This window comes from Mercenaria mercenaria, chromosome 6, assembly GCF_021730395.1.
Source record: "Mercenaria mercenaria strain notata chromosome 6, MADL_Memer_1, whole genome shotgun sequence".
In the NCBI taxonomy this organism is placed as follows: domain Eukaryota; kingdom Metazoa; phylum Mollusca; class Bivalvia; order Venerida; family Veneridae; genus Mercenaria; species Mercenaria mercenaria.
Window position 1 is genome coordinate 22,173,233 of NC_069366.1, and position 17,618 is coordinate 22,190,850.

The 17,618-nt window shown below is 34.6% G+C and overlaps 1 protein-coding gene across 1 annotated transcript; it reads left to right on the forward strand.

Moving 5' to 3' along the window:
- The first annotated feature begins 6,103 nt into the window (after positions 1-6,103).
- On the forward strand, positions 6,104-12,496 carry LOC123550625 (uncharacterized). Its single transcript, XM_053546704.1, has 3 exons — positions 6,104-6,631; positions 7,724-7,936; positions 12,291-12,496. The coding sequence occupies exons 1-3, from the start codon at positions 6,469-6,471 to the stop codon at positions 12,494-12,496; spliced, it is 582 nt and encodes a 193-aa protein (XP_053402679.1). The 5' UTR covers positions 6,104-6,468.
- The last annotated feature ends 5,122 nt before the right edge of the window (positions 12,497-17,618 follow it).

Consider the following 17,618-nt stretch of genomic DNA (forward strand, 5'->3'; position numbering starts at 1 on the left):
CCATCCTTTCTAGTTAAATTGAGCTCGTATTTGAACTATTTCGCTATTTATAGTAATATTTCTGTCCCTTGGGAGAGCCTTATCTGCACGGTTTTGTAGGAGCACGGTTATCATCTGAGAGACAATTAATGAAAAATAATAACTGCTTCAGCTTTCTATATATAGTGAACATAATGCGGATTATTAACGAGTTTATGTCTAGGTAGGTAAGAAGAAATGGTAAAAAGAGCTTTAAATGAGCTTTGGCTTTTTCGTGGCTTAAACTTTTTCGTAGCATTATATGCATATCACCGGGGGATTTGTGGTCAGTTATATACAACAAAGTTATGTACAACAACATTGAAAGTCATGGAAGTGATAAACAGATTAACCAAGGATTTTAAATACAGTTAAACGTGTGTAAAAGACTACCTTTAAACTGAGACCACCGGACTCTAAATATCTTTTAGTTTCAGTTCTTATTCAGATGTTTGCAGACGGGATTTAACTTGTAAATAAAGAGCATCACCTCTTCTGGCTCACCTGATCTAATTGTTAACCTCTATTAAATACAAAAAAAAGCAGGAGTATAAAATAACAAGCGGGTAATTCTGCAAAAAAAGCTTCTTTTTCTCACATATTATTGTCAAAATTCAAATACAGTTCCTAGGAGTTTTGATCTACAGTAAGTGTATAAACCCTTATCCTGCTAAATTTCTTTAATGAACTTGCACCTCTTTCAATTTTGACAGTACCATTAACTGTTAAAAGCGGGTGTTTACCAAAAAGATATGAATAGCGAACAGTGCAGACCATGGTCAGACTGCACGGATGTGCAGGCTGATCTTGGTCTGCACTGATCGCAAAGGTAGAATCACTTACCGTCAGCAGGATAAGGGTTAGATTTTATAATTAATGTTGTTTCAATGACAAGTATGTAATTTAGTTACCTAGCAACAGAAGACTCATCATAAGGTAGTAAATATTTAAATTGGTCAGATATTGTTCTTTTGGGAAATCAAATGTAAAAACAGCCTCATTATCATTTATTCTTGAATTACACATTTATATGACAAATCGCTGACTTAAATGACAACAAAATAATAACAACGGTTATTATAATTACAGGAATAATTACTATTAATAATTAATTTAATATTCATCCACACACACAACGGAATGTATATGTATAAGACCATTCTATACAGAATGTTTAAGGTTATGTACACACACAGTTAAACAATAGACATTTGTATCATGCACAGTTTATATGATTAAGGTCAGGGGCAGTTGCCTATTCTACTAACTATCACAACAACACTCTTTTAGTGTCGTGTGGCGGCCATAAAAGGTCTCCCCGTACTTGGATTTAGTGTTGCTATATTTTCTTGTTCTTTAGAAATATGTAATCCATTCAATATCAATGTAATATAATTCCGCTTATAAGCCGGTGCTAGTGGGCGTTAATGGGTGTTGCACTTTCCATTACCTCTCATGAACAAACTCGATCAAACCGAATCTGCTATTATTTTGCTTGGGTGCATTCTACGCTCCAAAAGAACTTCTTACAGATTTTATCAAAACAAAGTAAAACAAATCTAATGTCAGGAATCTCTGGAACAAAAAGTGGGAACTAATGCACGGAATAAAGTATGTGACTGGAAAATCGATTATTTTCCAGATCAGATTGTTGTCACAGTGTATGCGAACTGGTTAGCAGGTACACCTTAGAGGAATATAAAATTATAGAAAATTATAAAAATAGTAATAATAATGATCAAATTAAATGATAATGAAGTTTTTTTGAAAATGGTAATTGTTTCTTGTTTGTGCCGATGCCTGCGAATTTAGTTTTCAAAAAAAAAAAGATAACTATATACATTCTATTACAGTATAATGTGTTTCACCTTTTTCAGACTACCTTGTTGAAAGCTACAAAGAAGGCGAGAAAATATGGCCAAATGTCATGAATTAAGTGATCGAATGGCTGAAATGTCATACAAATCGACGACGCAACAAATCTGCATATTGTAGCAGGTGTATCAGAGTGCTAATGACTGTATATGAAAAATAATGATATCATATTCAAATGGCAAAGAGCTGTTTAAATGTATTTATTTAATGGCCTATATTTTGTATTTTGCGGCAAATCTAAGATTTTCCATTGGCTTGAATTTAGGAGGGAGCATTTCTTACGTGTGTGAAAATTCTACCGTAACTTCTGAAAGCGGAATTCTGTATAGCCCAAGATTTCCAGACTTGTACAACAACCAGGAGTATTGCGTCACCAATATAAGCGTACCACGTGCCTTTCTGATTGAGATAACTTTTGAAGTCTTCCAAACGGAATCTGTCTCAAATTTAAACTTGCAAAACGATATGTGTTCGTTAGATTTTTTAGAAATTATTGTAAATAGTCAATCTAAACGGATCTGTGGTGACTGGACAGGAAAGGAGCGTCTACTTTATTTTATTTTCAACACATCTTTCATCAGTATCAGGTTCCGTTCAAATGATCAGATGTCAAAACGAGGCTTTCTGTTAAAATGGGACTCTACCTCCGCTCGCGGTGTTACCAATGAAATTATACCGTGTGAAAATTCTTTGTTGGAGACAGCTACCTCATGTTTTGAAATAATAACTAAACCGGCAAACTGGCTTTCCGGACAACAAGAGTGCAGACGACGAGGCGCGTCCCTTGCTAAAATTGAAAACCTACAAACCCAGTCTCAGTTAGAGAACAACATACATGAAAGGTAAGAAAAAAGGTTCTATTACTTGGAATGTCATCTGACGTATAAGAAAAAAGATGAAATAAAAAGTATTTCAGTATCTGTGTGTTATTTGGGATTGAATGGGATATATGTAATGACCGTCGGCAGAAAACGTTTTTTTTTTCTGTAATTCGGTACATGTAAGTATGAAAAATTGTTTTCGTTTATACTTAAGTAAAAATACTGATTCTCAGAATTGAAATTTGGAGTATGTATGTGGTCAAAAAGTAATTTATAAAATAACTTTATGATATTGAATGATTTTATACACTATAATCAAAATACAAGAAAGCGCAGACCATGAAGCGTTGCTATGATTCATTCAAAAATATCATATTTAGAACAATGAGGCTGACCTTCCGTAATGAAATGAGGTCTGAAATAATTATGAAAAATAAGGTCATATGTCTAACGTCTTATGTGATATTCAAAGACAGTCGGCACCTTTTCATGGTTTTCTTATAACACAAATTCTACTTTACCAAGGTGTTGCATGTCAAGTAATGAATTTCTAACACATTAGGATTAATACTTCAACTGCAGAGTTAATAATTTTCTGCGACCATGTCCTTAATATATTAACACTGTAGGTCTGCTGTTAATGGAATTGTTGTCAATCAGCAGAAATACAATGCTGTCAGAAGTTTATACAAGGCAAATGATATCAAGCTGCTATTAATCTGAGCAAAATTTGTTTTTGATTAAGTTTGATTTACAGCATGTCTGTAATGACGGGGAATTCGATTTAATAACTTGCCTCCAGGAATACTGGAACAGGCAATAAACTTCCTTTACTGGATATTGACTTGTAAATTATATATGACACCTAAAAAACAACGAACAAAGATGAGAGTGAAGTGCAATTCTAATATATGTAATCTTTATTCTCATCATAATACATACAACAAATAAACAGCTATATATATTTACAATTACATATGTAATACACCGTTCCATGTTGGAACTATAAGAGATTATTGCGCAGTCATATCTTCATCAATGCTTTTACAAAAACTATAAAACAATATAATCGAACTAGTTTTGCTAATCCATAGGTATCTTATTAAAAATAATTAGATATATATAAAAAAGTACAGAGCACAATAAAAATATTTGAAAATATTTTCTTTTACTATTTCACACACTTTAATAATTTAAAAAATGGTTGTAGGTGAAAGGAAACCTGTCGATAAGATCAGCCTTGCATTGATTAGCAAAAAAAATTCAGTGGACAAAAAAATTTGTACACAGATAAAAAAACAAACACAAAACGCTACCTTATTTGCAGCATAAATATCACTACTTACATGTTAAAAGCTGACGTCTTTTGAGAATTAAAAAGCAGGGTTTTGCGCTAGTCCTGATCATATTTGGGTCAGAAAACAAGAATATACATTTATCCGTTTCAGACATAGAATAAAAATTGTTTCTACAAGTGATTGCCTTTTGAAACAGCGACTGCCTTATATCATTATATACTGGACAATTTAACATCACGTGATCTCATCCTCAACGGCACTGCAAAAAGGACATGTCCTTCTTTCAAGTTCAATGCCTTCATAACGACCGGTTTCAATTCTAATTGGTGGTACACCGCATCGAAATTTACTAAAAGCTGCACGATGTCTCGGAGGTATTATCAGTTTGCAGTACCGCTCAGGAATAAAATCATGTTTGAACAATTTATAAAACCGAAGTTTATTACAACCTCTGCCAGAATTACCTACCACAGCATTGATTCTAGTTGACCACTTGTTAATATAATTATTAAATAATACCGTTTCACAATCATTAATAAACAAATTTGGTAGTAAATGGTCTATATCTGCATATACTTGCAAATTGTTGTCTTTGAGAAATTCTCTAATGAAAAAAAAAAACAATTTTTACATGATCTATTTGCTTTATTATATGCCCACAGTGCTATTTTCTTGTTGAATCGTATTCTGTCAAAAGATCCGAGACGTGACCAGTATAAAAATATACTTTTCCATTGCCGTACCACTGGAGGCTTCCATCCCATATCCCCCTAGACCCCGCATTAGGAGTATATCTTCCGACGCCTAGGAAGAACCGTTGTGCTCTGTTATGTACAGCATCAATACACGAAAACGACTTGAACCCCCACAACGGAGCACTGTAACTGATGACTGGCCATACAACGGAATCGTATAACTTACTAAATACATCATACGGTACACCCCCCCCCCCCCCCTCCCCCCAAATATATTTGCATTTGGCAATTAATAGACCCAAGGCACGACTAGCACTATGAGCAATGATTTTACCGTTACATTTAAATCAAGGTTTTCATGCAGTACCACTCCTAAATAAGTGGATCTATCTACTATATACCACACATAAACTCCACATTAGTACATGTCTGAGAATTCGGTCGAAAGTGTACAATATTACTCTAATATGCTTGTTTCTGTTAAAACACGCTTACGCTAAAATGACGTCATGTTAACGTGCGGTGACGTCAATGATTTTGCTGCGCCCAAGAAAGAGCGCTACTATATTTTTTATTATTATTTAGATTAAGGGCATATTAGAATCGAAATAATGTATAGCAAAATCGTGTTTTACCTAACTTAATACACTCAAAATCGGTTATACGTCGCCAGAATAATTCACTCGGGCTATGCCCTCGTGAAATTATTCCGTGGACGTTAACCTCTTTCCGTGTATTAATAACGTTAAAACACGGTTTTTCTATACATTATTTCTTAAATATGGAACAGACTTATTTTGCATAAAACTTAACAATTTAAAGCATCTGCTTGCAGATATGTTCCCATAAGCATACCATTAAAATAGGGTTTTGAGAAACTTCCTTTCAATATATTATTCACTCTCCACACGTTACCGAGGGGAAAACGCATAAGCGTATGTTCAATGTGATAAAAAGATGATGGCTCAAACCTCCATTAAGGTGCATATCATATTGTATCCACAATATAAAATGGTGTGTCGTATTTCATGTAAAATACACATATACTTATATATTTGCCATAGCTTTTTAATGTCAGATAAATAAACGAACAATTTCCATTGGAAACATATTATGGATGAACGCAATATCAGCGTATATCCCGTATCCTGTCACCAACAAGCAGTGTAACTTATAATATCTGTTAGCTACACAATATTTGTTGGTTCCATTTGCTAATGAATTTTTTCGGATTTCAGTTCAAAGAAACAAAAGGTTTCAATGCTGCTTTTTATGTCAACGGTTCATTTTGCATTGTATTACTGATACCCATTTGTTTGAAAACAATCTAATTCGTTCGATTAACAGATGAATTCAACGATTAATCTAAGATAATTAACTTAAGGAGTTTGCCGGGAGAATTCGTGTTGCTCTTATTATAAAGATTTTTTTCCTATAATAAGTCATGTTATGAAATGCGATAATCAAAAATAAGGACTTCTTGTTGAAATCGACTTGAACATTTTATCATATAATTTATCGCGCTTTAGAGAGAAATATGAAATAAATTAAGATACTTTTGAAACATAAATGTATTAAATTGTAGCAATGAACTATTAAATTAAATATTTTGAAACAGGCACAAGAGGGAATGTAACTGTTTTTTTTTTTTTTTTTTTTTTTTGTTGTTGTTGTTGTTTTTTGTATGACATATGTTGAAAAAAAGTCTGCTTGGTATAAAATTGTGCCCATTTCAACGCGAAGTAATAGTTTTTGCTTGACATGATGGCAAAATATTTTGCAGCGTTTGCAGTAAATTGTGTAAAACTATGTTGTTGTTTTTTTTCTAGTAAATTTCCTTTCCATGCTATATGGATAGGGGCCAATGATCGATTGTTTGAGGGCGACTATATGTGGACGGACAGATCAGCAATAACATTCCATAGTAAGTTTTATGAAATAATAAATAATCGTTATTTGTCTTTGAATAAAAACATTATTTTGAGTTCAGTTATCACGAGAGCGCCGCCCGAGTAATTTAATAAATACGCATCTGAACGACAATGATTTTATTAAAAAAAGCTGTATTAGATATATTATTTCCATTTTTATACGACATCAAGAATTGTTATCTTTATCCTTGACAACATCCACCAGGAAATTGCCTATTCTGTGGGGGTTGTTTCCCCACCAGTTCCAGTCCGCTTTGTTTGTTAGGAAAGTAAAACGGGCCGTGTTACAATCATTATTTTAACTCACCTGCTGATGCTATTCTATACCTGACATTTTGAGATTGAAGGTGATAATTTTTCCGAAAAGTTGAAATTTTAGATACAATTGATATTTGGTAAAATGGCATAATAATATCATTCATTTTCTCGCAAACGTTCTCAATCAATAGTTTATATCAAAAGCTACTGGTGTCATAATAATTTCCGTAATAGAATATGCTTTTAATGGATTGTTCTTCAAACATGATGGGTTTGTTATTTACTATCGTCAACCACCGTTATCGATTAAAACGAAATTATATCTTGTAACAGGATTTAAATAACTAATTGAAGTAGAAAATGGAAGCCGTGAAGTAGAGGGGGGTTGTGTTGCCCCTTGCGGAGGTGAAGGGGACAGCGCCCCTATATTCTTGGAGTCCAGTAGGAGCAACTTTAGGGTAAAATTGGTATTATAGTTTGCAAGGGGTAGAAACAAGCTCTCCTGAGAGGTTTTCAAGTAGGAAACTTTATAACTACATTTGTCTCAAAGTGTATAACAATTGTTTTAATTCCAAGTGAGTTTAGATATAACACTAGAATTTAAGCCTGACCAGAGGCCCGAAGCAATAATCATTAGATGGAAAACAGAAAGACAATGCCCAGAATGTCGTTAATCTACAAGACATCTCCCATACCCGTCCCCAACCCCGGTCCTTAATGAGGTCCCTCATTATATGAGATCCTTAGTAAAGAGCTCAGATTCTTTTGTTTCTCGTTTCTGGTAACGGTTTTATTAATATTTGTAACAATCCGTTATTTTCTATCAGACTGGTTTCCGGGTTGGCCGCATGCAAATGAAAGTATAACGCATAGCATAAGGCAACCAAGCGATGACGGGTACTCGGATGAAGACTGCGTGGAAATTAGAAGGTTGTTTTCTTATCCCGGTAAGGGAACCGGTCAAACAAGCTCCTTTTTTTGGAACGATAGAAACTGCGAGGAAAAGAATCCATTTATCTGCCAATACGATAAACACATCAGTAAGTAATTTGGTCATCCTGAATTTTACAAAATTCGTCCTACATATCTTTAATATACGTTCAGTAATTTTGACTGCATTTTGAAAATTTACATAAATGTATTACTTATCGATTTATTTAATAGTTATCAAAATAGACTCTATTTGCAATATCTCTGGCAAAAGCTTATTTTATGTCATTTAGAGCTCGTTACCGATTCTTGACATATTGCAAGAAAAGTATATAAGGATACTTATGGAGAAGTTAACACTGATTTTGTCGTGTATTTTGTAAAAAAAAAAACTGCTGTAATATCACGGGGTTACAATTTACAAGAATGTAATTTTAGCTCGATTAAAATTTGTTTATAATATGTATTTGTGTGTATGTAAGTAAGAACATTTCGATTAATAGGCCATACGTGTTTACACGTTTTCAACCCAAAATTTCTCTAATTACAAAATGACCTTTGTACTTTTTATGCCCACAGCATCTACTGATGCGGGAGGCATATAGTGATTGTCCTGTCCGTCCGTTCGTCCGTTCGTTCGTCCGTCCGTCCGTCCGTACGAGGTTAACCAAATGGGACCGTTTCGTCTAGCATCAATACCACTTACTAGAATGACTTGATACTAATGCATATGTAACCTGTGACCATTCCTCATCTTTAGACATCACCTGACCTCAGTTTCACCTTGACCTTGACCTCATTTTGGACTAAGGTTGCTTTATATGGGCCATCTCTTGGTTAACCAAATGGGACCCGTTTCGTCTAGCATCAATACCCCTTACTAGAATGACTTGATACTAATACAGATGTAACTTGTGGCCATTCCTTATCTTCAGACATCATCTGACCTCAGTTTGACCTTGACCTCATTTTGGACTTAGGTTGCTTTATATGGGCCATCTCTTGGTTAACCAAATGGGACCGTTTCGTCTAGCATCAATATCCCTTACTAGAATGACTTGATACCAATGCAAATGTAACCTGTGACCATTCCTCATCTTCGTCACCTGACCTCCGTTTGACCTTGACCTTGACCTCGTTTTGGACTTAGGTGCAAAATCTATCAACAAGGATGCCACTGGGAGCATTGAGCGTTTATTGAACGCAGTTCCTTGTTGATTATGCTTTGTTTTAGCTCGAGCCCACGTTTTTCTTATACAAGACACACTAAAATATGGAACCCTGAGTTAAGGTTACAAAACGCAATATTTAATGTTTACAAACATGATGTTCACAAAAACGGACTGTAAGTAAATTGTTAATTATAGTCACATGTGTAAACAGTTTTAAAAAACTAGGTCATATAAATACATACAAATTACACCCGGTCCAATTGGCCTATAAGTCACCTTATTTGTAATAATCATACAATATTTACACGAAGTCACAAATGATAACAAGTGTGCATAAAAGTAGCAAGAGCTCTGTCTTCAAGGTTAAATGTATAATTATGATAATAGAATGACAACAATAATGTTTGTTAAAACCTGACCTGGTATTTATATTAATTAGGCCAGTTGGTTTCACTCAACCCGGGACATGCCAGTCACTTGAGCGGCAAGAAAAAAGTTCTCGCCGGTTTATCAATAAACGAACGCTTCCTCGTACGCCGGCCACGTGAGCTGCAAATAAGAAAAAAATCCTTTTTTTTAAGATTTTCTGTTGCAGCCTTTTCCAAATAAGTAAGCAAAATGTTTCTATCTTTACTGGTATTAGGTTAGAGACCACCAATTGTTTTCCCATAGACTTACATTGTAACATTATGGCGTGTACGGCCTTCCATACATCGAAACAGGTATATCTAATTACAAGTTTTTCAAGAACAATCTTAGTTCTACCAAAATATCGGACGAAAAACATATGAATAGTGATACTTTATTTAAGTAATTTTCGTGTGAATGAGATGACCCCCTGTTTACATCATTGACATGGCAGGAGAAATTCGTTTGATAAAACATTTTTTCAATACACATAAAATGTGGCAAATTTTGTCAAAATATATAATAAAATACTGTAAATGCAGTGAAAAAATATCAGTTTTGAAAAAATAATCACTTCCTGGGTTTGTTTACATGACTGACCAATCAGAACGCACAGACGTTACCTTATTCCCAGGTATACTCTTACCTCATTCCCAGTAAGTTCCCTGTACTTTTTTGAATTGGTGGTCTCTGACCATTAACCCCAAATTTCTAAATGTTTACCAGATTTTATATCGCGAAAATATATGATTTGCCGCTATCTCGCAAGACCGGCGCAGGTCGGCGTACGCCGGAAAGACCCGGGCAGTGGTCCGCGGCGAAACGGCGTTCGCCGCAAAAGTGAAACGAATTGACTCATCAACGTAAATTTTAATCATCTTCGGGTAAAAAATATGACTGACACTATTTCGAAATAATTACACAGACAATTTCCTTACATAACCACCTACCAAAACTATTCAAGCAAGCAGCGTTACTCGGCTGAGCAATCTCCGACCATCATGGTCCTCTTGTTTGCCTTCAGATTCAAGTTGTAGGGTAAGAATGTTTTTGTAGAAGAAAGTTAATTAGACAACCAAGTATACTTAATTTGTGAGACAGTATCGTTAACTAGAAAATGTCAACGCCATGTAATGCGCTGTTTTTTTCTTTTTGATGAACAGTGTGGTTGTCCACACCCTAGAGGAAAGTTTTAACCAATTTGCGTGTAGCACGAGATATGATTAATGGTAGAACTTTTAGTGACATTTTAATGGAAAATGGAAAGATTAGCAACCCACATGCGCGTGTTTCGTAACTAATTTTTATGACTCCTTTATATAACAACTAGGTACCGTTGTTCCTTTCTCCTGTACTGATTGATACTTTAGGAAGGAAAATACCTTATATTAGCGTGCCGCTACAAGTAAGCATCTTACATTGATTTCTACATTAAATAATAATTTAGAATGATCTCTTCTGACAAATGCAGAAACTTTATACAATATCCTGCATGGCAGTTTGGGTTATGTCTGCTCATATTGACAACTCCCTGACTAAAAAAAAATTGCAGTGTTTTGTTCGGCAGTCGTATATTTTCAAAAATATATTCGCCGGTCTTGTATTAACAATCGCTACGGCCGTTTTCAAGGATGTATTCGCCGGTCAAGTATTAACAATCGCTACGACCGTTTTCAAGGATGTATTCGCCGGTCGTGTATTAACAATCGCTATTACCGTTTTCAAAGATTTATTCGCCGGTCATGTATTAACAATCGCTATGACTGTTTTCAAAGATTTATTCGCCGGTCGTGTATTAACAATCGCTATGACCGTTTTCAAGGATATATTCGCCGGTCGCTATGACCGTTATAAAATATATACACTCAGTTCCAAAAGAAAGTGTGCACTTAGTTTTCTGTTATTTTTTCTCGTTTATTTTCATGAAAACTTATAATGTTTGGTACCAAAATTTAAATCAGTGCGTAAACAAATTGGTGTGCATTTTAGATTTTGAGTTATACCTGAGAGTTAGTGTATGAAAAAGTAGAAATTTCACAGTTAAACATTATTGACGAAATTCATTATCAATATGAAATATTTTCATCTGGAATAATTCTCTTTGAGACGCATGATGAGACATTAAACAATATCATTTATAAATACCACAGATAAAATTGCTAAAGCGAAAGAGACCGACAAAATGTCGGTGAATCGTACATAGCGATTTTGTAAACATCAAAAAGATATTTATATCCAAAGTACTGTAATTAAATCAAGCGGCAACAAAAGAGAAACGTACGGTAAATGTGCTCAGTGCGAAGGTGCTCACCATTATCTAATTGGTGATGGAAGCGCATAATTTCACCAGGAGTTTCAAATTAATATTACCAGTATATCATTGTTACAGATCAATGTAAAATTCTTAGTACAACAATGTAAGTCAGCCGAAAAAATAAAAAGGACACTGTGGAGTATCTTCACTTACACGACTAGTTTTCTCTATGCAGAAGTTAAAATACAAGTATAAGGTTTTTTAATTGGAAATAAAATTAAAAAAAAACTAGTGGCATTTTGAGTCTAGCATTCCTTGTCTAAAGGTGGTCTTTAGCCCAGATTTAATTCTGGTTTATTAGAGACTTGAAGATAGGCAGCGTTTACAAAGTACATGTCAGGGCGATTGTGAATAAGTTTTACATCGCAGTACAGAAGTTCGGTTAAAATCGCATTTTACTGAGAAAAGAAAATAATGACGATCGTTTCAAAGAAACAAAAATTCATTTTTTACGCAACAAAACGAATTCGAGTGACAAGTTGACTTATATGACACAAAACTGTCCAACTATTTCATAAAAATAATAATAATAAAGACAGATAATTTATTGCTATTTTTTTTTCTTTTTAGGTAAGAGATCAATTGACCACGTGCCTTTACAGTGCGACAAACTGCTCCAACTAACTGATGACACACCAAATGTGATACTTACCTCCCCTGATTACCCACAGACCTACCCAGCATTAGCCTCATGTCACACCATTGTAACCGCACCTGCTGGGAAACAGTTACACATAGACTTCTTACATTTTGATATTGAGGATGGAAAACAGTAAGTTTTCAGAGGTCAAGTCATGTGTACCTGATATCTCGGAATCAGAAGAGAAACGTAGATATCTTCTTTTGTTTAGATAAGATGGTATTACCATCCCATCTATTTTCACACGACAATTCAAACTACTTATTGTTCGAACTGCAGTTAAAACTCGTTATCTTGAATTCCAATGGATCGAGCGTTTTAGTTCGAGATAACCGAAATTCGACGTAAAATGATATCTTTTATCACTTGTTTTTGGGACGGAAATTGAGCATGCCTTCGAGATAGCCGAAAATTTTAGATAAGCGAGTTCGAAATATCGAGTTTCAGCTGTATTTGTCATTGTTTAGTCCGTCTAAAATTAAAACAGGGCATTACGTCAGTTCATACCAAACAGATGTTGTTATTAATTCCTGCTATATCTTTTTCTTATTTCTGGTCCTTCGAGGGTCAGTAAGTGCATTTAGTATGCATCTGTATATTATAGAATTCCGCATAAGCTTGTGCTAGGGCGTATAAGGGGTTTCTCACTTTTCATTACTATTCATGAAAAAATTCAGTCAGGGTTTGTTGTTTGTTTGTTTGGTCGCGTTCTGTGCCTCTATTTTAGATAATTAAGTTTACAGGCAATTCGATAAAATGTATTCTGTTTGGCTATTCAGATATCGCGTAATTAGTTTAATATGTCTGATTTAATGATTGAGATATCGTTTTGTAAAAAGAAATAACCAGTTAAGGTACCGCACAGTATTTGGGCGATTTTATTTTTTAGCAACATATGTTTTAAATATCAGAAGCATCTTAGTTTAAAACAGAATAGGCCAAAACGGACAAAAAACTATGTAGCACTTTCGTTTACCTTACATCTATACACGTTTTGATTTAATGATTCTAATCCCCATAAAACACCATTGCATGTGCAAAAACATCATGATATATGGGGAGAAAATGCCTGTTTACGGTAATTTTATTTCTAACATTTTCAATGTATAATTGAGCCGTGCCATGGGAAAACCAACATAGTCTGGCGCAGTCTGGTCAGGATCCATGCTGTTCGCTAACGGTTTCTCTAATTGCAGTAGGCTTTAAAAGCGAACAGCATGGATCCTGACCAGTCTGCGCGGATGCGCAGGCTGGTCTGGATCCATTCTGGTCGCAAACTCACTATGTTGGTTTTCTCATGGCACGGCTCAATTATAAATTTGTCACATGCTTGATGTCCCGGGAGTGTAATAAAACCATTAAATAAAAGGAGAATGTTCACTTTTGCCAAAAAATGGCCTAAAAAGTGGAAGTCTCTAAATGGAGTAAAGAAGACGTTTTTTTCATCAATAAGTATTGTTTTATCAAACTGTACGAAATATTTTACCAAAGAAAATGTCTGTCGTAAATGAAAATACTTTTAACATTACTGGTATGGGAAACCCTCAGTTTTTAACCGAATTTTTGAACAAATCTGATTTTTTTTTTACTTTGAGCACAGCTGTCGACCACAATCAAAAATTACCATAGAGAAGCTGGACCAATGATCAAAATATTTTTGTGGTCCTTGAGTGTGCTCACTACTAAAACATTCCCATGTGACCTAAATATGCTAAAAAATGCTCATTTTCTCAAAATTCTGCGATTTCAGCAATATTCAGTGACATGTTTTGAACAAAATAATAATGCCATTACACAAAAATGATTATACACTAGTGTAATAAAGCTTTGTTTATAACAGTTAGAGAAAGAAGAGTTTTTGATGTTTCGGCAGGAACAAAATAACACGTGATAAAAAGAATATTACATTTGTGACTTTCCACATTAAATTTATTAAACTCGTTGAATCAAAATGAAAAAAAAGCTCGGCAGAGCCGCCTCGCATTTTATTCTTTTATTCAACTCGTTCAATAAATTCAATATCAAAAGACACTCATGTAATATCCTCTATATAATTCACCAACCTAATGAGAATGATTTGCTGTATAATCTCTGCTCATCGTTCGCTTACTGCTTTGTTATTTTATCAATGGCTCTTGGCTACTTACCTTGTTAGAGAGATTTATTTTTTGCTAAGTAATGAAATACTGCATTCTATCAGTGAAATAAATTCCATATCAGTCACTGGTTATCAGTCACAGTACCATTTTTGCCACCGGATAACCATAAAATAAAAAGAAAAGTTGTTTGTTTTGAGTGGATATTGTATATATCCCATCTCGTAATGATAAAATTTTAACATTTTCTCTATACTCGAGATATATACCATATCCACTCAAAACAAACAAATATCCTCTATATATTACCTCATTGAAATTTGATGTCTATACAGTTTCACAAATAGTATGAAAAACAAATGGAAACAATATAATTCTGTGAGTATTTTCCAAATAATCCAAGATCTTGCTACCATTCAAACAAGGTTTCGTGAAGTTATTAAAGGGATTTATAATGGAATTGAGTGGATTTTCTAACCTGTTAAGAAAAGTAATTGTTAAATGATATGTCTGACATCGTGTAGTTTGTTAAATGATTTGTCATTTCACGCGAAATTTGTCGGATTTCTTTATTTTTCTCGAATGGCTACGATAAAGTATTAAGTTCTTCTTCTTCTTCTTGACATGTTGGTTGTTTCGACCGAAATTGCTCGAGTAAATCAATTCTGTAGCAGCTGGCATTAAGACTGTTACAATGTCTAGAGAGTCGTCTGGTGTGCTTTTTCTTTGTAATTTCTCTTCAGTTTATCGATCGGTATTTTCTTTATTCAATTTAAAATACCGTTCTCAACATTCAACTTCTTCCTCTAGATTGGTTTGAATATCTTTTATTTGTAATAAGATATTACGCAGGGAAAATAGAAATATATACTTGTCACTTGTTATTTTTTACGTTCTTCTCTTTGACATGTAATTGCGACATGATATTTACGTTATTTCCACACTTGTTATTGACTCTGGAAATAACTTGCTTTTCAATCCTATATTATTTGTTAAAGAAAGATATCGAGATAATCAGCAAAGGTAGATTTTATGCATGTAAATTGTGCTCATATGAACAGTTCATGATCTAAACATGGCTAAATAAACACGAGGGTATTCTCATATATGAAGTCTCATATATGAAAATATGACTCAGGGTGAAGCGGGTACTTACAAGGGCGTCCTATTCCTCACGGACTGCTTGATGAATCTTCACCAAACTTGGCCTGAAGCAAATTTGCGACACCAGAATTACACAGAGGTCTCCGGAGACAAATCTAGAATATTTTCAACGAATTATTTAAACGTTATCCAATACCTTACTTGGTTCACCAGATTTTGATCTTACTTTCTTTTCAGGTGCGAATACGACAACCTGACACTTTCGGAACTTTCTCCCACCATTAACGACCGCAGTGTTATCCATTGTGGTAACTGGAACCGAAAGTTAAAGCTTTTACGCTGGACATCAGAAACCAATAATATAGCCATCTCTTTTCAGTGTGATAATACCAAGCAGTTCTCGGGATTCCGTATTAATATCACAGTTGTTGATAATGGTAATAGTTTTGATGCTACATATTTATGATCACGAATAGTATTATGTGATTCTTCTTGTAATGCGAGAAGTACCTAACATTACGATTTGAATCATTTTACTAACGACGTATGAATAATTGATTTAATTTAGTTTGTTTTAATTGTTGTTCAAGAATAGCAATATTGTTGTAATCATTATAACACCCCTGTACAAACCATTATCTTTACCAATAACACGAACAACAACAACAACAGCAAATCTTTATCTTTACCGACATTGATTGAAAACGTTGTTGTGTGTGGAAGAACAAAAAGAAGACAGAAGTCTTACGCTAATAAAGACAAAGACGCTATATGTAACCTATCAATTTAGTTTACACAATGATTGATACTAAAAGAAGGAAAACATTTCTTTAAACCATCAGTTTGGAACTTTAAGAAGACATTTTAAGCTAATAAATTTGATTTATTAATACCATTACAGCAGAACTTTGCAGTGAGGTAGATTCTTCGTTTTCGAGTCTGTATCGTCCCAATGGCTGCTGGTTCCTTCTAAATGGCTCAAAAAATTTCACCAACGCAGAACAGACATGTTCCTCCCTTGGAGCTAGTGTTGTTTCCGGTCAACCAAAGACCGGCTACTTTGCAGCTGATATATTGAATGTTACACATGGTATGTTGAAATATCATCTTATCTTCTACTGGTAGGTGAAATTGAGTGGTTTATTTAACACGAGTATTTAGATATTTCTCAGATATGACATATGTTCATATACAAAGAAGGTGGATTCATAATACAAATGGTCATATAAACCGATGAAATATGAAAGAAGACGGCCTTATAGGACAAATGGTCATACATATAGAAAAGACGGCCTAATACGACAAACGGTCCTATAAATTGATACAATGTGTGATAGATATTCAACATTTGCGAAACTATTTCCTTGTTACATATGAGCCGTGCCATGCGAAAACCAACATAGTGGCTTTGCGACCAGCATGGATCCAGACCAGCCTGCGCATCCGCGCAGTCTGGTCAGGAGATACGCAGGCTGGTCAGGATCCATGCTGTTCGCTAACGGTTTCTCTAATTGCAATAGGCTTTAAAAGCGAACCGCATGGATCCTGACCAGACTGCGCGGAAGCGCAGGCTGGTCTGGATCCATGCTGGTCGCAAAGCCACTATGTTGGTTTTCTCATGGCGCGGCTCAATTATGATTTCGAATTTTGCAGTACGTTAGATACAAAACATGTAGTGAAAATTTTAAGTGATCTTTGAAATTTATATGTTATAACGGAAGTATTTACGTAAAATTCACTTTTATAATTAGTAATATCAAAGATCTTTTGTCACGACGCACTGTAACGGAAGCGTGCTTGATTAAGATATTTTTTGCGTGTGTGGTATGTGTTTATAGTGGAACATGTCAAAGACTTCATTAGGTTATGCGTGACAAACGAGATACCATGAAAAATTTCTTTTTATAATTTCGTGCATGAATTATATTAGATGAGCAATGTTTATGAATTATGTAACTGATGCACCATGATGTATCGCATAAGTACCACAATGTGTATCAGCGTGTCAGCTTCACTTTAAGGTAGTTCTGCATGTTTTATAGAACGGAAGTTATTGTG